The following is a 25,102-nucleotide window of genomic DNA, read 5'->3' as shown; positions in this document are numbered from 1 at the left end:
ATTGTGCAAATTGACGAGAAGCCAAATACAGACGTGGTTGCAACCTGGCAGAGCCTGACAGATGGGTATTCAGCATTTACCAACCCAATATCCAGCTAGGGTACCTCACCTTTGTTGAGGTAGGAATGCGTTGACCCTCCTACCCATCATCACTAATGTAGTGAGACAGGGCTCTGAAATACATAGCGATCAGTGGCCAGCATACCATCAAATTTCAGCCCTGAATGGAAATCCGTACATTCACAAAACAGTAAATCACTCAGAGCACTTTACTGACTCTGACACTGGAATCCACACTAACAACGTGGAGAGTTACTGGGCCAGTGCAAAAAAAACAGTTCAAAACAATGCAGGGAACAATGGAAGACAAGACATAACAAGACATGTTATACCTTGATGAATTTATGTGGCGATAAAGGTATGGCAAAAACATCTCAGAAGTATTTTCTAATATCCTACATCATATAGCAGACCGCAGGGGGCAGGCCCAGCAGATGAAGGAGGAGGGGAAGGAAGGGACGAAGGACGGCCATAGACAGAGAAGCAGCAAAATAACCCGAAGGCTCTTTTTAGAGCCATCCAAATATTTCTAAAATGAGCAAAACAAATAAATAAAGCTTTACTATGATTATGAAACTCAATTTCCATCCAGCTTTTGCCAATGAGGCAGATGCAAGTATTTTTTGTGGGGCTTAATAATCGGCACGAATACTTGTATCTGCTTCATTGGCAACAGCCGGATGAAAATCGAGTTTGAAATATGATTTTATCCTGCAGAAAGGGGCGGAGCGGTCAGAATTCTCAGTAAGTATGATAATGTGTTTGAAAATGCGCATCAACATTCCGGGTGAAGCCTGATTTTCCTGGTCTGCTAAACTACACCTATGCCAACTCCAGATGGTAAAAACACAGCACCAGTGGCTTCTTTTGTTTCTCCTAGTGCTAACAAGGGCAGTGGTCTTAGCACCTCTTGTACTGTACACAACTTATCAAGCTAAAAAGCCTACAACCAGTACAGATTCTGGTTTTGGAAATATGCAACACGACCAAACTTTCTAGCACAGGCGTGAAACCAATGCAAATGTAGTGAAACAGGACAATCAGGTATGTTTTAACACGTTTCTCACCGCTGGTATAAGAGAATGAAGAGAGGCAAATTTTTTTGCGCCATGCCCTGTTAATCCTCCTTCGAGCTCAATGGCACCTGTGACAGATAGATAAACCAAAAGGGCATGCCAGCATCCCGATGCACAGCAACCACAACTGTGTATTATCTTTATTTGCATAGCAATTGCTTGTTGCTGTAGCACCAATCTGATTTCAAGTACAGGTTCCCTCTGTTTTTACTATTAGTGACAACTGTAAATGAAACGCAGGACCGGGGGGACTGGTGTTCATGTTTTTAATACTAATAAGAGGTATTAAAAAAGAATTTTAAACGCCTTGGTTAACACTCTCTTTAAACAGTAGACTTAGAAGGGAATGGTATGGGACTTATCAAGTACCTGCACTGATGGCTTCACATACACTTCATGTACCATTGTGTACCATGGACCTTATAAAGAGCGCCTTATCATGCAACGCATTCACTGCAGATGATTCTCATTCAAGTTTGGGCCCTGCCTGTCCGTTTATGTTCCTAGGTCAGTAGAGTTCACAGAAGGTCAGCTCGCTATGGGAAGATTCTTCCCCATGACAGCGCACAACAGCTTGGCAAACTAACAAAGCCAAAAGAAGCACTGCTAAATAAATAAAGACAAACTAAATTCCAAAGAAGCCACATGAAGTAACTGAAGCTAAAATTTGAAACAAAAGGTTTGAAAAAAAATTTCCAAACAGAAAAGAATGTGCTCAGATTGAGGAAGCCAGATACAAGTGTGCGATTGTTTTGGACAGACAGCTTTTGTTACTGAGTTTTAAGGAAATAACAATTTTTCTAAAATCTTCTGTTACCACTGGGAAACCAAATACCACAACGTAACCTAGGCAGGACCATTTGCAGACCACAGGGTTACCAGCAAAAGATATTGAACAGAGATCCTGCTACGTGATGCTCATTGGTTCATAGGATTCTCATTCCATTTGTATGCGTACATATGGACATGCCATTGTAGCTGCCCTTGAGGTACCTATGCCACTTAGTGCAGAACCATTGCATTGCTACTGTAGTGCCAGTGCTGCACTGCCAGTGGAGATCAATTGGTATTGGCAAGCACACAGGCAGATTACTGAAATGTGCCAGATACTTCATCAAGCATTGTAATTATTGTTTTTATAAATACTGTATAAGCTTATCATAATCTGTAACATCTTGTTTGTCCTAATAACCTGTTTCACATGTACAGAAGGATATACTGGACATTTATTTTGTAACTGCAGTGTTTCCTACAAGGAAAAAAAAGAGTTAAATGGATAACCACTTAACATTGGTGCCATGCACTGAAATAAGAATTTGATAAATCGCAACAATGTATGTTCAATATGAAAAAATGTATAGTTATCTACTGATGCAAATTAATATATTGTATTATATTTTAATTAAATATCCCATTTTGATCAGAAGTGCTGGAGCTTGAAATATTAATTTTGTACTGCTAGAAAACTGAATATTGAAAAAGTCACAGCCCCCCCAACTTTTGGACAAGAATATTCTAGACCTACTTTCATTTTTAGTTGCCATGGAAACCTCTGCTCAGAATGTTCCCAACAGGATCACACAGCTATTTAAATTGGATTTGCAACAAGAGGGAATATTGCACGGTTTTGATTGATTTTGTTAACTTTCAAAACTGCAAGGAAGAATGAGACAGAGATACTTCATTAACTGTTTGTTTGCACGTCTATGGGGTTGACAGCACCTCATTTGGCTGATGCAGAATTCAAACCATTCTGGGAGTGCACATTCTGCGTCAAACCAGAGCTGTTACTTACAAAGAAACCAAGAGACAAACAATTCAAAACAACAGCCATTCTTCATCTTTGTAGTAAACAGTTTAGTATTTAAATCGATCTCTGTCTTAGCAATGAATCCGGGGGTTGTGTTTTAGCTTGTAGCCTGGTTATTATGAAATTTGGACGTGTTAAATAACTGTAGGGGCTTACAAGGTTAAAAGCTTGACTCAGCCATACTGGGGTCCAGTTTACAGTTCAAGAGACAAAACGAAAGAGGGTCTGATTACGCAGATTCTCTAGTAATGCAATAAAAGCACACCTGTTTAGAATGGCCTCAGTCAAACATCTTTGATAAACTAATGGATTGACATCAAGAAGGCAGGACTAGATTATATGGCAAGCATAGCAAAGCAATGTGCTGCAACCCTACCTTCCAACGAGTATTGGGGCAGCAGAATTAAGACAATTTCATTTTGCCATCCATCTCACAAGCTTAGTAATACATCAACCATAATCCATTTACTACCAATTCAAATGAATGAGTGGGACGTTTTAGTTTTCTTTGTTTTATCTGAAAAAATGAGTTTCGGCAATCTTAACTAACAAGACTGATACTGCATGGAATGCTGTCCCAGTTGTAGGAGAAGTTGTCCCTAATGTCTAACTCACCTCCTTTGGCTGATGCTTTGAAAGACAAATGGATCCAGACAGCACAGGAGGAGACCTTCCAATATCCCATAACCTCTAGGGCATGCCCAAGCACTTACAGCTGCAAGTGACCAATCCCAGGGCAGAACCATCCTACTTTTATAAGAGCATTCCTCTTGCCTGACTTTTAAGGCTAATCTTGAGTTGAAATGCTTTTCAAGGAATTTTCATTAGCCTTGTGTAAGGTCATTGCAAACCAAGCAGAGGAAGGGCTTAATGAGATACACATTTGTTTAATTGAGATTCTGCTTGGTAAACAAGGCTATTGCAGAACATATGATTTGAACAGAATGTTTATGTTAATGCACGTCGCAGCACGAAGCTGCACTAAAAGCAACCTCACCTGTCGACTACTCGGCTGGTGATTGCTAGTTATTCTCCTGCCTCACCACTAAAGCCTTAGAGTACGGTGGGTTGTGCTCATACAGCCTAACATGAAGATAATGTAGAATTAAGCCATGTGTAACAGGTTGGCTGATGGGCAGGCAGGAATCACTGGAACAGCAGAATTACGGTCCAGCACATGTGCACTTTTATTGAAAATTAATAAATACACTCAAAATAAACCAGGTACAAACAAAAGGTCTTCTTAACAAAGACATGAGCACATGGTAACAACACTACATGAATCCTACCCCTGAACTTGCTTTCAAACTGATACCAGTCTTGAAATGAGAAACTTTTCTCAATAAGAAAAAAAATGTTTTTTTCAGCTGGACAAAGCTGTTACAAGTGACCAGGATATAGCTAATATGCTGTACTACCAATACAGCTACCAACAGTACCTGTGTTTCCATGCACTTTGTAAGCATCTCTGAAAGGGCCAGATACCAGGTGACCATCACTAGCTTCCTGTATGCTGCACTGGTCAAGAGAGCTTGTATCTATCTGAATTTAAACAAGATTGAAATTATACCCTGTGTTTAAATCATAGTAAAGTGTGTTAAAGCATATCACAAATAAAATAATTATTTATCACATATACATGGTAAATCCACAGTGTAAGCAAGGGAACAGCTCAGGAAACATCAGAACCACCGTGAAAAGGCTAACTTTTGCAACAGGAAGTTGTGTGACAGGCAGCCCGGCAGCTTGTTAAAGGCCCAGTGAGGGAGCAGCTCTTCCTGGTGCAGTCTGACAGGAGCACTGTGTCCCAGAGGAAGAGAGACAGACAGGGGTCTTCAGTCACTGTTGTGTCAAACACTACAATACAACACAGCAGAGACTCTGCTGGTCATACAGCCACCAGCATCCTTCCAGCTACATGGGTTTGCTACTGCTGATGTTTTACAATGATAAACAGTGAACTTATATGTGGGCTGCTACTCTCTCGGAAGTGCGTTCAGTATCACACTTTGGTGTAGGTCTGACCAGGAGAACATTCTCCACAGCTGTCTATCCAGATGACCATGTGCACGATTATATATATATATATATATATATATATATATATATATAGGGTTCATACCAGGGCAGTTGCTGCAGTCATGTCTGTTGATTTGACAGAAATAGCATCATCACTTAAAATCCGATCTTCATGGAGCAAACCAGAATAATTAATTACAGACAAGGGATCGCTAGCTTCTGCAGTGTCTATGGATGTTTAAGGCTGCGTGGCAACCAGCAGAGCCTTAAGAACATTTAAAGAAACAGGCAGTGTGACAAAACAGGCCAGGGCCGAGCTTGGAGGTTCTCACAGTGATAGTCAGCACTACCAGAAAATAAGGCGTCCCTTTTTCTATCTGTACAGTACATCAGCCTGCAGTTCAGTGAGATCATTTTTCCAAAATCAAGGGTTGAAACTGGTCTTTATTTGTCTTTGCAGGACAGCATTAATAATGTAACAAGTTGGGTATGCAACAACACGCTAGGATTGGTTAATTTTAGGTGCCTCTGGCACTGTATTCTGGCTCTCTAGAGTGTGCTCAATACACAGGTACTGCAGGGGTCCTCTCCCACCTGATTAATGCCAGTGCTTTATCCCCATGATGGGGAGCACTGCACAGCCACCTGTTGTTTACACACTGCACCCTGCTTGCTCGTCGCAAAAGATTAATCCATAACTTTAAACACTCAATGATATTAAGAAAAAAATACAGAGAAGGTATTTCTGCACAGTCAGAGCTACTAAACTATCTGGCAGGATTTGGAAATATAAAAAGATCTCTACTGAATACTAAGCGATTCAGAAAGCATGCAATTATTTTCGAGGGCCCCCTCCCATTAAAGAAAGTTAATTAATGTCTTTCTTCAGTCTGTGCTGCAGCCATGAGAGTGGTTACAGACACTGAAGACACCAAATGAAACAGCAACAGAAAAGGGATAATTACCCGAGAACTGAGAACTGACATTTCAACACTGTCGACAACACAGGGAACACTGGAGATAAGTCATTCATCACCATGCTGTGATATTACATTCTAATGAAAATGCAGAATGAAGCTGAACACCAGTGAGTGGGGCTGTGCTCTAAGTCACACGTTTAACCTTGACCTCAACAACTCACAAATTGTTTTAGAAAGATGTCAATATAATAACAATCCTCTAACCATGTTCTTTGTGGATGCATTATAATTAAGCGACACTGGGCTCTATTCACGAGACCTGTTTCACTAGTGTTGTGATTGAATCTTGATTCTACTGATTAAATGTCGGTGTAACAGGGCGAGCAGCCCTGTACATTGATTTGTTTATTTTATTTTAGATCGGGGTCTCCCCCTCCGCCCCTGTGCAGATAGGTTTGTGTTTGTTTATTTTTATGTCGGCGAAGCGCCGTATGTTTTGTTATTGTTTTGGTTAAATGACGGCGTAGCCGATTGTTTTGTTTAGTGTGGATGGGTAGCCCCATCCACAACCCATTTAATAAACCCGTGCAGATTGTGGCCGAGGGGTATAATAGGATGATTTACTAATTGGTTAAACCCCTCTGCCATGATATAAAAAGCCTGCAGCTCTCTAGCTCCAGGTGGGAGTTCAGAGGAGGAACGAGAGAGCAGAGCTCATCCAGAACTCTGCTGCCCGCCTGGTGTTCTCTCTGCCTCGCTTCGCCCACGCTACTCCACTACTCCGCTCGCTCCACTGGCTCCCGATCACCGCTCGCATCCAGTTCAAGACTCTTGTAATAGCCTACAGATGCCTTGACCAGACTGCACCCAGCTACCTCCAGACCCTCATCTTTCCCTACACCCCCACTCGACCTCTCCGCTCTGCCTGCACTAGAAGACTAGCTCTACCTCCGCTACGCTCCCCTGCCTCCAGAGCCCGCTCCTTCTCCACCCTTGCTCCGCAGTGGTGGAATGACCTTCCTACAGATGTCAGGACTGCCCAGTCCCTGACCACATTCCGGCGCCTCCTTAAGACTCACCTCTTCAAACAGCACCTGTAGAACTCCTCTGTTTGTATCCTGGGACACTATCACCCTTCATTTAAATGTGCTTTATTTTGCTCTTATCTGCCCCCTATCTTACTGCATTTAATCCTGTACTTCAGAATACTGTAATCTGCCAAGTGTTTAACCTGTAGTATTTTGTATTTAATCATATCCTTATGTAACTATCACTATTTAATCATATCCTGATGTAACTATCACTATTATCTGCTGTATTATTGAATTGTGGTTTGTCACACTTGAACAAAAGTTATTGTATTTCTTGCTCTTATTGTATTACTTGTATTGTAACACTTGAAATGTATTTGCTTACGATTGTAAGTCACCCTGGATAAGGGCGTCTGCTAAGAAATAAATAATAATAATAATAATAATAATAATAATAATAATAATAATAATAATAATAATAATAATAATAATAAAGCTGTCATCTCCTGAAGCAATGGCCACAGGGGCCTGGCCCTTCACCCTTTCCCTGGTAAACTAGCCCATGCATTTATAACTCAGATTCAATTGGTGCACCTGTCACAGAATGGGTTGCAGGGGGAACCCTTCTCTGCTCTTTCATTCTATCTACCAAGCTCTGCAGCAGATGCTGGCGAGATAGCTGCATGACAACACTAATGACAAGGTTGTAGGCATATAATACATCACAGATTTTAAAATACCCAAACGCCCAGTGAAGCTAGGAATACATGGAAAAAAAACATTAAAAAATCATTGTCATGAAATCAAACTTTCAAAATGTGGCTAAAATGAAAAAGTCCTGCATAGTGCAAATGCATTTCTCAGTCCATACCGGTACAGTTCTATCAAACTGCAGTGTGAACGCTTCACAATCAGGACTATTGCAGCTGTTAAAGTAAAACGAGCATTAAGGTATGTGAGTTCATTAATTATCGTAGTAAATCATAGTTATTTAACCCGCAACTCCACAAACTGGTCCTCCCTGGCAGACACAAAAGTTGACGCCTATGACGACTACTACTATGACTACTACAACGACTACAACTACTACTACTACTACAACAACAACTACTACTACTACTACTACTACTACTACTACTACTACTACTACTACTACTACTAATAATAATAATAATAATAATAATAATAATAATAATTACAATTATAATAAATTGTAATCTTCCTGTATGATCCACACGCATATGAAACATTCATATTTGAAAACTATGTAATATTTTTATACAAACTTCACATTATGAATCCCATTTGATTTGGTCATTATTATTCCTTTTATACGTTTACCCACGCACTGATTTATCACAATATCTTTTCCTCCAAAATGAATGGGATTCGTTTCCTTGTGGCTTTGGTTCCTGTGCATCAGCAATGAGCTTATTACTCAACAGCCTGAAAACATTCAGCACAAATTGATTAAAAAAAGGTACTCGCTACAAGGTACATATCCCCAATAATTGACAGATGTGCCCAGTTCTTTTGCTAATCCACTGAGCCAACAACGACCCCATTCTGTTTTCTGATAATCAGTTTTTCTGTGCTTACTGTGGTGGATTGTAGGACACTGTTTACAGTAAGTACAGCTGACTGCTTGTGTAGCGCCCCTGGGTTCAGTTTACTGTGTGGTGTAATCTGTGTCCTGTGAAGCATTTTGTGATACATGTAAAAGTAATGAAATAAAAGCCTGTGGTTACCTGCACAGCAAATCAAAAGGATCTGAATTAGTTCTTCTTGCAAGACATTATACACCTGAGAGACAAGCGATACATTTACACCCATGGTGCCTGACTTATATGTTTTAATATTAAACATTGCTGTTTAAAATACCTGCCAGGTATATTCAATCCTCTCTGTCTGGACTGCTTCCAGTTTAACATAAAGTCAAATCAACTCCACATTGCACATACTGCACAGCCAATATAACCAAATGCTATTCAAATGTCAACCTTCTGGTGGCTCCTAACGAACACACAGCAGACCTATAGCGAGCCCCTAATGCATGACAAGGTAGCCGCATGGCAACGCTGCTTTTGCTCTTTCCATGTGAGCTGTTTGACTGTAGCTTCAACAATTGAATTGACGCTTCAAGCTTCAATCTTGTAAAACCTGTTTTCTCAACCTCTGATGCACGGACTGGGGTGGAGGAAGTGGTTTATACAAGCGATGAATTACAGATGTAAAGCATCCAAAGCTACCACTGTTATATTGGCTCAAAGGCATTATTAAGTGCTGAAAAGAGTTGCCAAGCTCTTAAAATGTTGTGTTATTTCTGGCACTGTAAAAGCCCTGGGGGTTTATTGTGAAGCATATTGCATTTGCTTATAGTATGCAATCATTTAAGATGATAAAGCACACTAGCTATTCTTTCTTTCTTTCTTTCTTTCTTTCTTTCTTTCTTTCTTTCTTTCTTTCCCACATTGTTCTTTTGCTAAATAGATTGGTCAATAAAAAAATTGTTGCCATGGTAATGCTAACTGCATTGTACATATTTACTATCAAACTCAAACAAAAGCAATCTCGCTCCTAATCCTCTAAAATCTCACGGCTGGTAATATGATCAAGCGAAATCAACAGGCAACCAGTCCATACTGAGCAAAGAGACCAGCTCAAAACCACTGGTATACTGAGACTGGTAAATGCTGGATGTATATTGAGCAAAGAGGTAAATGCTGGACATTCAATACTAGAGGAAAACAGATTGGTATTGGTTCAGCGGTTCAGAGGTTCTTGTGGTGGCAATAAGTGAATGGAGTCAAGAATTTTATACTGGCAGAGAAGTTATTGAGCTGCTTCAGCTCGGAGTCTGACCTCCAGCTGAATCAATCATTCACTTCGGAAAAACAGGCTGATGTTGCTAAGCACCCTCTGTGATTTTTGTTTATCCAAACTGTACTGTGTCGTGTTCTTGCAGGATACCAGGATTTGGAATCCCAAGCGACTGTCAGAAGGATTCTGCTTGTCATATAATAAACAGATGCCTGTGTGCTTACGCTATACTTTCTAGTTGTCTGTCTGGTTAGTTAGACAAGCTACAAGCTCAGCAACAGCCCTTGTGTGAGTTGCCTTGAACAGTTTTATGTTCCCATTAAAATAACGAAGTGGTTAAATAGCCCTATTATTCAAAATGATGAGTTATGTCAGTTGTGTTTGGTGAGCTCACTCCACTGTACAGAAAGCTAACACTGAACCTCTCTATATATAGTCTCACCATGTGGGCTGAGGTACAGGTTTAGTGTAGCCATTAGTCATGAGGTGAGAACAAACTGTAATTCAGACTGCATGCCTGAGAAGGGTGCCCCGCCCATGTGTATTTTGTGTTTTATGTTGTATGTAGTGTGTTATTGTTGGTGTGTATATATTGGTGCATGGGGTATAAATTGCGCTATGTAGCACAAGTGATTTAAAATGTATATTTGTATTTAGGCACAGGGATTACATAATCACTTCACGTGCAGATAAAATGTGTATTAGTATGTGAGCACGGGGATTGCACAAATTAGTTCACGTGCCGGGATTCAAGTGAATGATTAATTGGCAATTGAGCCCCAGCACAGCTGTATATATAGAGGCACGAATCACTCACTGGGGGTTAGGGGTTGGGTGTTCAGTGTGGAGAGAATGGGAGAGAGAGTCGGGAGTAAGCTTTAGACAGATAAATACAATTGCTATTCATGCTGGTTTTACACCAGCGTGATACTCGTTTTATTTAGTATTTCTCCAGTGTTTGTTTTGGCCATCTTGCCGTTTTGTTTGTATATTGAGTAAGTGTTCTGTTTTGTTAAACTTTTTATTTATTATTAAATCTGTGCACCAGCGCATTCATTACCACAGTCTGGTGTTGATCTCCATTCATTTCCTGGCCTGACGTCACCCTTAAGCCATCCAGGTCACATTTGTGTCAGAAGTGGATGCAGGTACCCCGCATTGCACTTAGAAGGCTGTAGGCTGGTGAGCAAATCCGAGGGCGGACTTGAGGCTGGCAAGGGAGAGTGTAGCGTGCACAGGGGAAGGTGACGCAATCAAAAATGAAGACTTAAGCCCACTCTTTTGTACAGCGGTATCGACACTTTGTGCTTTAATTAGGCATCTTAAACAGCTTCTAAAAAGCCTAATGCATTTACCATATGTGGCCAAGGCATTGATATTCCTGATATTCCAGTTCAGATAAAACCCACTCACTTCATTCACACCTCACTTTCATGCCCCCTTTCTCTTACTGCGGCTGCAAAACTGCCTGCCTTTCACATCTCCTCCTGCCCCTTGGCACAGGCAGGGAAGACAGCCCTCGTTCACGGTATACAGTAGTCTTCTAGAATTGTGCCAAGGCAAGTACTGACTACAGTTTGACAGCTCATTTATTATAATAAAGAATACAAATTTTAAAAAAGCACTGTGAAATCCTTTTCCCTGTTATGGAAGCACTGTCAAGCAGGGGTCAGCCGGATTGCAAAAAACTGGCCTGGAACCAACATTTAAAGTATTAAGATGTACTTAACAAGAAAGTGGTATGCACTGCAGACTATAATACTCCTTGAGCTAGAGGAAAAAAAAAAACATGCAGTCAAAGGCTAAGATGCACCATCCACTGTGATGAAGATGCTGTCAAAGTGACTGCTCTACTGTAGAATCCAGCAATAAAAAGCTGAGAAGTATCCTGAACATCAGCTCACAGCAGCAATAGCCTGGCTGAACCTGTGGTGTGATTCTCAGAGACTAACTCTCCCTCTGCTGATTTCATACTGTTAATTGTGTGTACTGACAATGTTGCATGCGGAACAAGAGGAAGACGTTGAAATGCTAATGTTTATAGAACAGCTTCAGTGAGTGGTGATGCCTGTGTGTATGCACTCTACTGGTGAATACAGGACAGGATGCTGGATTAAAGGGAGGAGACCAGAGGTTCAGTCTTTGTAACTGTGGATGGTAACTGTGTCTGTTTTATCTCTTATATTCAAACTCAACCACATATCTTCCTCAATGGAGAAAAGATATACTCAATTGCTTTTCAGCATGATTCAGACAGCTAAACAAAGGGGGACATTTTCACCAGCTGTGTCTGAATATAAAAATGAATACTACCACGAGTTCAGGAAGTGATCTTGTATTTGGAAGTGGTGTCTGATTCCATCAATCCACAGACTACCATTAGGTATTAGAGTTCAAACCAGCCCTTTATTAGGGTTCAAGCTATTGAGAGTCTCCAGGGATGTCTGAGTTATTTGTAAGTAGATAATATCTAGTATAATGCCCAGGAAGATCTTTTGGTTTCTGAGCCATCACAGATGCAGTTTAGCTCGACTGTGAGTGGTTCTCAGTTTCAGAGAGGGGTTATGTTTTTTAAGCACTGTGCCACGAAGCTAATGCGTTCAGGAAGAACCTTTTCCTCATCATTGGGTCTGATCTAATTATCAAAGAAGTGCACTAATCAAAAGCCACGGTTCAATAAACCATCTGCAGCGCTTCAAAAAAACCTGATAAATATTTAAACACTTCTCAGCTCTGCTGAACCTTTTAAGCAAATATTGGACGCAATAAAAATGAGCTGCGCTTATGATAACATGACTAGAGTGCAGCTGCAGCGATAGGAGTTTTTATCAGTTGTTAAAGTTGTTTTCCTAATTCCTACTGATAGCCCTTATTTGAAGGTGTTCAATTAGGTATTTGAACAACTGGAGCAGTGTTCTTTTTTCAAAGACACCCAACTTGGAGGAATCCAGACGTAATATCTTTATAATCAAAATAAGCTTATAAATATGAAACATGGGTGCCAGAAGGCCCAACAATATACAGTCTTTGACACATCCCTGTGTTTAATCCCTTATAAAAGTTTCCCATAGTAAAAGCACAGCAAAGTGTACTAAAGCACAGTGAAAGCATGGTAAAGCATAGGTAAGCATTGTAAAACATATTTAAAAAATGGCAAACCAGGGTAATCTATAGTAAATGCATAGTGTAACTATAGGGAAAAGCATGGTAAAGAGCAACAATATCAAGGATGTAAGCCAGTAAAATAATATATCATAGAATGCAAGTGTAAATTGTTGCTGGAGTTGCTAGGACTGATACGCAGTGCATGTGTAATGTGTGTGAGGATGAGGGGGCATAATCCAGAGATTAAGGCAAAGGGAGGAGAATGCACCTACTCTACTGATGGCATTACAAGATTTAGGACATCTTTAATGTTCTCTGACATGGGTTCAATCATAGGGCCCCAGCTCAAAGGTGGAACTCAAGTTATTCCCAGTTCCTTCAACCATTTCACTTACACCTTCGCCAACGAAGCATTGGCTAAGCTCTAAATGAGCTGCTACCTTATAGGCGATACATAAAAGGGTTCTTATCCTGGCTGGATTCGAACCCCCTCCACAAGCAGAGTGTATTGTCACAGTGTAATCAGAGAGCTGTGCAGAGTTTTGATAAACACCCTGCAGTATCTTGCGCACGAAACTAAAGCTGGCGGAATCTAACAAAACGATATAAATATGACCCTCCCAGATTTACTTAGATTTATTGGGTTGGTGCTAATGGTGCAATATTGTCTTCTCCCCCTCCCCCCCCCCACACTGCACTGTAAGTAGTATATTTGTCATACTGTATGTACCCAGCTCACCAGAATACATTCTCTTGTTGCTAGGCAATCTCTTAATGTGACAGAAAGGCTGGAGTAATATGAATAATGTATTTGCATTATCTAATCAGCTGTAAATTTTTTCTGGATGATAGGGTTTTTGCTACATGTCCTGGTGGCTAAGGGAAGATTGAGCATGTCCATGCGATCATTACAAGCGAGGAGAGGTCATTCAGCCCGTCAGTGCTCAAGTGATTCAACATCAACAACATGGCAAAGTAACCCATTCCATACTTTACTCACCACTGTGTAAAGAAATGTCTTCTACCCTCCATCCTAAAGAATTCCAGTTGTTTCCTATGGTCCTGGTTTCTGTTTTAAGTTAAATTATTGGCTGGGAAAGGTTCATTTCAGTTTAGTTTTCCCCAATCAATCAATGTATTTATTATACCACATGCAAGTAAGGATGGTTTACCGATATATTAATTGCACCGACATATTATTAATAGGGGGCTGATCATAATAGAGGGAGAAACTCAGGTGGTCTTCTTATTGAAAGGGAGTGACAGAGTGGCTCTCGTGGTACATTGGAGGAATTTTACTGAATAGGAATATTGCTGGAAGCCATACAACTTGCGCTGGCTTAAAAGGTATAATCAAGATATGACAACCTGACATATAAAGAACACTGTTGTGACTGTAGCTCCAAACTGAACAGTCAGGGGTGAGACATGTAAATACTGCACACTGAGCAGTCTGGGGTGAGGTGTGTAAATACTGCACACTGAACAGTCAGGGGTGAGGTGTGTAAATACTGCACACTGAACAGTCAGGGGTGAGGTGTGTAAATACTGCACACTGAGCAGTCTGGGGTGAGGTGTGTAAATACTGCACACTGAACAGTCTGGGGTGAGGTGTGTAAATACTGCACACTGAACAGTCAGGGGTGAGACATGTAAATACTGCACACTGAACAGTCTGGGGTGAGGTGTGTAAATACTGCACACTGAACAGTCAGGGGTGAGACATGTAAATACTGCACACTGAACAGTCTGGGGTGAGGTGTGTAAATACTGCACACTGAACAGTCAGGGGTGAGACATGTAAATACTGCACACTGAACAGTCTGGGGTGAGGTGTGTAAATACTGCACACTGAACAGTCTAGGGTGTACAGACCAGACACACACTGCTTACTGTGGAATCTCATTCTTATAGACCAGGCACACACCGCTTACTGTGGAATCTGAGTCTTATAGACCAGACACACACTGCTTACTGTAGAATCTCAGTGTTATAGACCAGACACACACTGCTTACTGTGGAATCTCAGTGTTATAGACCAGGCACACACTGCTTACTGTGGAATCTCAGTCTTATTCAGAAGTTAGGTTGGGTCTAAAATAATTAGAAAAGAGGCACTGCTAACCAGCGATATGGGTCTCTTTTGACATGTTAATTAAATGTTTTTGAGAAAACTTGATGCGAATGAAGTGTGATCACAATGTTTATTTGTATCACTGCCTGGCAAACACATTTTAACATTTAGCCTACAGATGCCTTGACCAGACTGCACCCAGCTACCTCCAGACCCTCATCTCTCCCTACACCCCCACTCGACCTCTCCGCTCCGCCTGCACTAGAAGACTGGCTCTACCTCCGCTACGCTCCTCTGCCTCCCGAGCCCGCTCCTTCTCCACCCTTGCTCCGCAGTGGTGGAACGACCTTCCTACAGATGTCAGGACTGCCCAGTCCCTGACCACATTCCGGCGCCTCCTTAAGACTCACCTCTTCAAACAGCACCTGTAGAACTCCTCTGTTGTATCCTGGGACACTATCACCCTTCATTTAAATATGCTTTATTTTGCTCTTATCTGCCCCCTATTTTACTACATTTAATCCTGTACTTCAGAATATTGTAATCTGCCAAGTGTTTAACCTGTAGTATTTTGTACTTAATCATATCCTGATGTAACTATCACTATTTAATCATATCCTGATGTAACTTTCACTATTATCTGCTGTATTATTGAATTGTGGTTTGTCACACTTGAAAAAAATTATTGTATTTCTTGCTCTTATTGTATGACTTGTATTGTAACACTTGAATGTATTTGTATTTGCTTGCGATTGTAAGTCGCCCTGGATAAGGGCGCCTGCTAAGAAATAAATAATAATAATAATAATAACAAACAACAGAGATTCAAAACACAGAGTGCTGTCTGTGGTGCTGAATGTGAAAGCTTGGCCGTGTGCAATTCATTACCATTTAATACCCTTTAAAAATGAGTGGCCTTCTAATGTACACAGTGTGTGACTTACTTCATAAGACTAGTTTTGATATGTGGTGTTTTATAAAAGCTGATATAAGTGTAGCAGTTCCATAATTACAATTTAATCCTGGGGTAAATGGCATAGAAGACTAAACTATGGAAGAATGTAGTTAAAAGAAACAGAGGGGTTATATTTTTGTGTAAAATTGAACATGACTGTTGAAGTCCCTAAGCATCTACACAACTGTAAAGCACCAGTTTGTTTTAGACAATTGTTCCATCATTCAGCAGCTACAACAGTAGCCCCCGCTTCTCAATTATCATCTGTCACGTCCCTTAGAAGTTTTGCTGACAAGCGTTCGTCTGCTTATTATCCAGCTTGTTCATTCAGCACTGGGTGAATGAAAGCCAAAGTGATGCCAGCTTTTATTGTCTCTACAGCACAGCGGACTGCATTTCCAGTAAGGATTGGGTATGCAGTTGCATTGCATGCACCTGTTATGTATATCTACACAGCATTTCCAGTAAAGATTGGGTATGCAGTTGCATTGCATGCACCTGTTCTGTATATCTACACAGCATTTCCAGTAAAGATTGGGTATGCAGTTGCATTGCATGCACCTGTTCTGTATATCTACACAGCATTTCCAGTAAGGATTGGGTATGCAGTTGCATTGCATGCACCTGTTCTGTATATCTACACAGCATTTCCAGTAAAGATTGGGTATGCAGTTGCATTGCATGCACCTGTTCTGTATATCTACACAGCATTTCCAGTAAGGATTGGGTATGCAGTTGCATTGCATGCACCTGTTCTGTATATCTACACAGCATTTCCAGTAAGGATTGGGTATGCAGTTGCATTGCATGCACCTGTTCTGTATATCTACATAGCATTTCCAGTAAGGATTGGGTATGCAGTTGCATTGCATGCACCTGTTCTGTATATCTACACAGCATTTCCAATAAGGATTGGGTATGCAGTTGCATTGCATGCACCGGTTCTGTATATCTACACAGCATTTCCAATAAGGATTGGGTATGCAGTTGCATTGCATGCACCTGTTCTGTATATCTACACAGCATTTCCAGTAAGGATTGGGTATGCAGTTGCATTGCATGCACCTGTTCTGTATATCTACACAGCATTTCCAATAAGGATTGGGTATGCAGTTGCATTGCATGCACCTGTTCTGTATATCTACACAGCATTTCCAATAAGGATTGGGTATGCAGTTGCATTGCATGCACCTGTTCTGTATATCTACACAGCATTTCCAGTAAAGATTGGGTATGCAGTTGCATTGCATGCACCTGTTCTGTATATCTACACAGCATTTCCAATAAGGATTGGGTATGCAGTTGCATTGCATGCACCTGTTCTGTATATCTACACAGCATTTCCAGTAAGGATTGGGTAGCAGTTGCATTGCATGCACCTGTTCTGTATATCTACACAGCATTTCAGGTAAGGATTGGGTATGCAGTTGCATTGCATGCACCTGTTCTGTATATCTACACAGCATTTCCAATAAGGATTGGGTATGCAGTTGCATTGCATGCACCTGTTCTGTATAGCTACACAGCATTTCCAGTAAAGATTGGGTATGCAGTTGCATTGCATGCACCTGTTCTGTATAGCTACACAGCATTTCCAGTAAAGATTGGGTATGCAGTTGCATTGCATGCACCTGTTCTGTATATCTATTCAGCATTTCCAATAAGGATTGGGTAAACAGAAAGAAAAAAGAAAAAAAACCTACAAAAAAACATCACTGTTAACAATTTGATGGAAATACACATAACGACTGTAATCTATCTACAATTTTTTATATGATGTTTTTTAGATCCATATATATCTATATATACAGTATATATATATATATATATATATATATATATATATATATAGAGAGAGAGAGAGAGAGAGAGAGAGAGAGAGAGAGAGAGAGAGAGAGAAGTAGAAGTTGGTGGGTGTCCTCCAACCCCATGACAGCCAACTTCCTCTTTACACCAGGAGCTCTGCCAGTAGAGGCCACTGTAGGAGTACCAGCGGCAATACAACAGTCCCTGGAATTCCTATAATAAGATTGCCAGCTTTGTACTGCCAGGACGCAATCCTGCACTCCTCTGACTGCACTCCCCAGCCTGCACACCACTCAGTCCTCAGCCAGGACGCAATCCTGCACTCCCCTGACTGCATGACCCCACCTGCACACCACTCAGTCCTCAGGCAGGACGCAATCCTGCACTCCCCTGACTGCATGACCCCACCTGCACACCACTCAGTCCTCAGCCAGGACGCAATCCTGCACTCCCCTGACTGCATGACCCCACCTGCACACCACTCAGTCCTCAGCCAGGACGCAATCCTGCACTCCCCTGACTGCATGACCCCACCTGCACACCACTCAGTCCTGCTTTTACCACTGTACTTTATTAAAATGACCCTGTTGAACAACTACTCTAAACTAGAATGTCCATGGATATCTGTCTTGAATACCGCTGGTAATAAACAGAAAGACAAACAAATATTCCCCCAATACACTGTTAGGTTTTACACATAACTGTGTGTTTGCTTTCTTGACCCCCACAGCCCAACACAAATGGCATCCCTGAGACAGTGAAGTCATCAACAGATCTCTGACACAATCAAGTGTAAAAGTGAGTTTTTAAGAGATACTGTAACAAGAAGAGGCAGACTGAGCAGCACTCACCCCTACCTTTCTCATTAGGCTTCCCATGATGACAGAACCCAATTAAGACACAGGATGTCAATTAAAACACAGCATCTTAGCAACTCCATAACGCTATTCTTAGAACTGAATTCTGTCGGCCGGGATCTTAGCCATTTTGTCTCTTCTCGAATTTTTTTTTTTTAAAAACTACTGTACATTTTTTAATGATATTAATCTTTCTCTGGCTTTGCCTGTTCTGCTGGGAATCATCCTGTCGCCTTCTCAACGTACCCGAAAGAGATGCAAAAGATAGCTGTTGAAAGGGAAACCAGGCTGTTTACTGTGAAGCTGAATTACTCACAATCCATTTACCAGAGACCCAAGGGAGGCGAATTCAAAACAATTTTAAAAACTGTTTTGCAAGAGTCAGTTACAGACTACAAAATGTGTGTTTATACAATAGCTGTCAGGCTAGAGAAGTAAGTACAACCAAAACATGTTTCATTGTTACCTGATCCACCAGCAGCAGATTAATAAAAACAAAACCTGATCTGACAAGGGCCAATAATGCTTCTTATTTCTGGTTAATTACAAGGCGAGATTTCCAAAACATTACAGCGTTTGACATTCTTATTACTGTTAAGTGGTCCCTTATAAACACCATAAATCTGTGTTAATGGACTAACTCATAATGTTAGGCTCTTATTGAGGAGCTGATTTCGAATTTGTTTCTGAATCATTCTTCTCAAATCTATGGGTTCACAGATTAACTACTTGCACAAGATTTTTTTTTATATTATTCTACTACAATTCATATCAGAGCCCCTCTTAGGAATTGCAGTCTTTTTATGCACAGTTGGATGTACATTAGTCCTCATTAAATCTAACTGACTGGCTGTCTCTGTACTTCATGAGACACATAAGCAAGCTGTAAATTATGAAATAAAACAACACAAAAAAATAAGAGATTATATCTGAATTGTCATTAGGTTTGTAGCTTTAGAAAAAGCTTGCAGAACGTCTGTCTTGTTTATTCACAATCCCATTACAACTATGAACACTGAATACACGTGCACCAATGCTGGCTCTTTCACAGTAATAAAGAAAAGAATTGATGAACAGCAGCAAGGTTCCTTCTGCCCCAGGTCCTTTAGTGTGCTACTACAGCTCTCTTATAATATGGCATTTTTAATGTAACGTGCTGACCTGGTTTTGTCTGTGAGGGTTGGGATGCAAGTTAATAAGGCAAACCTGGCTTCTCTCACTGCTCAGCAGCTTTTCCATCTCATAGGCACCGAGATTAAATCACAGAGATTACTGGAATATGTAATGGGCAGAGCCTGGACAATTGGCCCAGGGTATTTCCCCATGTCATGAGTAAAACACTATTAAAACTATTATTTTGATCCATTGCAGGATCAAAATAATAGTTTGAAAATAATAACTTGAAAATATATGGTTGACTGACTAGCCAGGAATTCTTCAAGGTAACTGCAATGGTCTACCAAAATATATAAATCTAAATAAAACGGTCTATGAAACTTCACTCAGACAGACTGCTAGTGCGGTCCACTCCACAGGTCAGTTAACCACTGGTCTTGTGTATGTCCTTCAATTATTTTTCCAGCTGGTCTAACAGACCCCATTTAACACTAATCTTGTATTGTATAACCTACTGTTACTTTAATCAAGTTAGTCACTCGTGCTAATTTGGGTCTGTGAAGATAGTAGGGCTGTCTTCTTGCTACGTTACTTATTGATGATAGAGGTAATATTGTTATGTTGGTCATTTGCTAGGATGTACAATAACTACCAGAGATATATCATTTCTAGACTGAAACAAGAAACATGGAATATACTATAATATTCTCGGACGCAATGGTATTTTTACACTTTTTCAGCTTGGTTATTATCCAAGTTGCTCGGCAAACCTGCAGTAGTTTCCCCAAAGCGCGGGGTGAAATTCTCACTATGCTATTTTCCCATCTGTTGAGTGGACTTTTTTGCAAGTGAGTAGACTGCTGTCTTTGCTGCTCTATAATCCAATGAGATGCTCTCGTCCCATTTTCTCAGTCCCTGGAACCCAGGGGCCGTAAAAAGATCCCTTACGGATTTGACCAGCCTGCAGATGAAGAAGCCCAGGCCGTGTTCTCCATGACCTTCCTCCCTGGTCGTTAATATAAATAGCCCTCACTGCCAGCACAGTGGGGGTCATTACCAGCTAATTATTTTACAGCTGGCAAGCTTGTTCCAGTTTTGCCTTTCCCAGTTGTGCAGCATTAATGGATTGCAAGGCTTGCTTTTGGCTTGATTGTGTCTCAGTGGATTCTTTTTCGTGATAGACAAGGAGAATGCATATGGGTTAACAATCATCTGGGTTAACAACGCAAGACATATTTGATGAGCAGCAGTATGTACTGAACTAAAGTGGAACATGCTTGCTATTCTCTAAGGGTTTTATCTATCTAGCCTCAGCAGAATCCCAATTGGAGTTCAGTGATTGTGACTTACCAGACCCACGCTGGGGTCACAGTTACAGTGAGCACTTTGAATATGCAATCATCTAGCAGGCAGAACCTGGCCATTTTGACAGGGAACTAAGAGATCCCTGTGCTTCAGTGTTTTGTGCCTTTGTAGAGGTAAGCTACATGATCTCAGCTCAGCACCCTTCTATCCTAAGTGTCATTCCTACATCTGCGTCTTTTTACTAATCAATCAGCGCTTAACGTTTTTGTCTATCATTATAAGCCAATGTAGGTTTGACAGCCATTCACAATGATCCGTCCCTCCAGCTGCTTGATTAATATTTATACAGCAAGTGTTAAGAGAGGCCTGTTGAGAAGATGTGTTGTTCTCAGCATTACAGCTCCGGGAGCACATTTAAAGGGTCTAATTTTGGATAGTGCATTTCTTTGTTTAAAATACTGGGCTATCTACTCAAAACGACGACCTGGTAAACACTGAACTGCCCCTATCCTTCCCAGTGCTCCACAGGAGAAGCTATTATTATAATAAATACAAGGAAACAGGGACCATGCAATCTATGGCATCTTGTTCTCCACAGCATCTCACCCTGTGTCTTATCTGTCCCTGTATAGGCTGGCAATGCAGCCAACCACAATGAGCTTCAGTGAAATACACCCACACACCCACTTCCATATGAGCCTCACCCCTTCACTCTTTACCATTCACAACCATACCGTACCTACTTATATAATACTGCTGTGAAGTGCAGTACAACAAGACTTGAATAAAACTGAATAGGGTATATATACAGAAGTGTGACATTTCAGAATGCACTGTGCATAGTAACTGCCATCAGACCACCCTGACGTACCATCATACAAGTTATCAGCACATCAACCTGCCACAGAACTGACTCAGCTCCTCTATCAATTACATCTCTGTGCTAAAAGGACTCATGCCTGTGGGAGGGGGGGACTGAAGCCTGTGCATTCTAAACTAAAAACAATGTGCTTTATTAAACTTTTCTTTTACTGTGGGAACCTTATATAAGGGTTGTGCCAAATGTATAGAAGGATAATCATTACCTCTCTAATAATAATAATAATAAAAAAATAATAATAATAATACAAATGCTTCCCTCTCTTCTCAGCAGAGACTGTGAAATCTGCAGAGATCCGTTGAGATCCGCTCTGACAGATTATTCTGTTTGATCAAACACAACGAGTGAGGAGAGGCAGCTGTGTATTAATTATCTTCTGCTGTGTTCGTTTGCAACATACAGGGTTAGGACATGGGCTCTTTAAGGGGATTATTTATGTAATGCTGATACACTTGCGCCCTGATCCCCTGTTGTTGAGATTTTCGAATCTACTACTGGGATGGAAATAAGACTCCTATTCCACAGCAGTTTCATCCCTTCCAGGTTTTACTCCCAGCTTAATTTGCCACAGTGTGTCTAGGTAACAAGCTCAGGTGTATCTTGTATTATCTGCATGTTTGCTGTAATAACGTCCCTGTAGACTGCGGATGGGGTGTTGAGTACAACACCAGGAGATCAAACAGATTGTTCATCGGACTCGGAACGGCAACCCCTTTAGCTACATGGAAAGAGATTCAGATTCAATGAACTCTTAACTGGACAGAAATATATTTTACGAAAATATAAATTCTTGCAATACACAGAGTGAATGATGAGCTATATCTATTTTGATCTGATTAACATATCTTTGATAATCAAAATAAACAACGCATTAAATTAGAGGATCCTCATAATTGCAAACTAATCGCTCTGTACCGGGAAGTGTATGTATGTACTGTAAAACCGAGTTGTTCAGATTATAATAAAATACAATCTGAAACCAAGAAGATACAATACTGCTGAGATGACATGAACTGGGAAATGCAAGACTAACAATTCCAGTAGGGAAACTGAGAACTTTCTTTGACCTAATTTAGTACCAGATATCATGTATTAAAAAGGAAATGCAATGCACTACCAAACCCAAACATTAATATTTTTAAATTTGGGAAACATTACATTTTACCTGTGTTTTCTCCTCAATTCCGAACACTGCTTTCTGTATACCAAACTAAGCACTAAAAAACATGCAGGCGTCTTTCAATCCTGGTACCAACCAATCACTTCTACTGTTGCACCATTTTTTTCCGTCCTAACCTGCAGGAGTGCAGGTCCCTGCATGCACTACAGGGACTCCAACCATACAGGGATTGCATGACTCAGCCTGCGGTCCATGGGTAAGTATCTTGACTAGGTGATGTGGTCACCCAGACATGTTATAATGTAATAACGTGCCAGCTCACCAGGCTCTGCAGGATGCGCACCCCCTGGGGGTTGATGCTCAGGGCTTTGTCGTACAGCTGCTTGGCCTCCTCCATGCTGCCCTTCAGCTCCGCCAGCCGGCCGCGCATCAGCAGCACGCCGTGGGACACTGGGAAGAGCACCCCCGCCTCCTGCACACAGAACGAGGCCTCCTTCAGCTGCTGCTGCTCCATGAACAGCTCAGCTATGGAAAACAGAGAAAAAATAAAGTATATCCCTATGGTACTGGCTATAAATCACATATGGTTGGAATAATGTCCACTAGGTGCAATCCCCATCACTTGTAACCTCCCTTCGTAATGTTTACCATGGTATTTTTGCATGGTATTTTTACACTTTTCCCACGCTTTTGCCATGGTTATACTGTGCATTTACCATCGTTTACCCTGGTTTGACATTTGCATTAATATTCTTTAGAATGCTCACCTGTGCTTTACCATGCTTTTTCATTATACGTTACTACACTTTGCTATGGTTTTACTATTGAAAACATTTGTAAAGGCAAAGCCTAATTTGAACCCAGATCTCCAGAGAAGGGCTGGTGAATTGACCCACTACACCACCAACAGTGTTTTGAAATTTCTTACAAAATGTTATGGCTTTGGCTTTGTTATTTTATTATTATTATTTGTTTATTTAGCAGACGCCTTTATCCAAGGCGACTTACAGAGACTAGGGTGTGTGAACTATGCATCAGCTGCAGAGTCACTTACAACTACGTCTCGCCCGAAAGACAGAGCACAAGGAGGTTAAGCGACTTGCTCAGGGTCACACAATGAGTCAGTGGCTGAGGTGGGATTTGAACTGGGGACCTCCTGGTTACAAGCCCTTTTCTTTAACCACTGGACCACACAGCCTTGATAGATCGGGGGAACACAGACAATGCATTGGACTGCAATCGTGAGATTGTTCAGTTGTTTTCTTATGTTATCCTGTGCAGTGCTGTGTCGGTGAACAATACAGTATCTTAAAATATTCTTGTTGCCATGTTTGCAGTGTTGCCAAGTCTGATGTTACCATGGCAGCCTAAAGCCGATAAGGGGAGTGTGAACATTTATTTTTTAAAGACATCCCAGGACTGGGGGAGTGTTGAGTTTAATTAACTACTAAGAGACGTTGCAGACTTTCCCCTGAGACTTGCGAGTGCTAGAGAGCAACTGCAAGGGGTAGTTTCTATCGCAAATCCTGTATTATGAGATAACATGGCGCTCATCCTAATAGCTCGTCCTCGCTTTGGCAGAGAACTAAAAAGGGAAAGAGTATTTAGAGACCGTGCAAATCCTCTTGATACATATTCCGTTGCAGAGTTAATATCACAGTACCGATTGCCGACAGCAGAGATAATTAATGTATGTGAATTACTGGATAATTAAATCAGAAACACAACTCATCAAAATATGTCAATACCAGTATCACTCCAAGTCTTAACGGCACTAAGGTTATATACAGTTATCAGGAAGTGCTGGGCGACACTCATGGTATAAGTAAGGCTACTGTATCAAGGTGTGTATTCAAAGTTTCCAATGCTTTGTGTCACCACATCAGCGACTACATACGATTTCCCAAACAACTCGACAGAAAAAAGATAATGCTACCTTCTTCACTTCCTGTGGTCTGCCAAGAGTACTTGGATCCGTAGACGGATGCCAGATACCAATTCTGTCCCCTGCCAACAATGAGCACCTGTATGTATGCAGGAAAGATTTCCATTCCAACAACATCCAAGCCATATTGCAGATCGTTTTAATAGTGGTGACATCATTACACTATCAATGACAATTATGGCATACTAAACTACTTCCTAAAT

General features: G+C 41.0%; 1 protein-coding gene across 2 annotated transcripts in view; it reads right to left on the bottom strand.

Moving 5' to 3' along the window:
- The window catches only part of LOC117410771 (tetratricopeptide repeat protein 7A-like), a 99,628-nt gene that overhangs the window by 9,462 nt on the left and 65,064 nt on the right, over window positions 1–25,102 (bottom strand). For both annotated transcript variants that reach the window (XM_059024826.1, XM_034017562.3), the window contains exon 19: window positions 23,277–23,479. In XM_059024826.1, the coding sequence (XP_058880809.1) occupies window positions 23,277–23,479 (203 nt within the window). The remainder of the gene's footprint in view (window positions 1–23,276; window positions 23,480–25,102) is intronic.

This window comes from Acipenser ruthenus, chromosome 6 (genome assembly GCF_902713425.1).
Source record: "Acipenser ruthenus chromosome 6, fAciRut3.2 maternal haplotype, whole genome shotgun sequence".
Taxonomy (NCBI): Eukaryota; Metazoa; Chordata; class Actinopteri; order Acipenseriformes; family Acipenseridae; genus Acipenser; species Acipenser ruthenus.
Note: the sequence above shows the minus strand (reverse complement) of the source record. Positions and strands in the feature narration are given on the sequence as shown.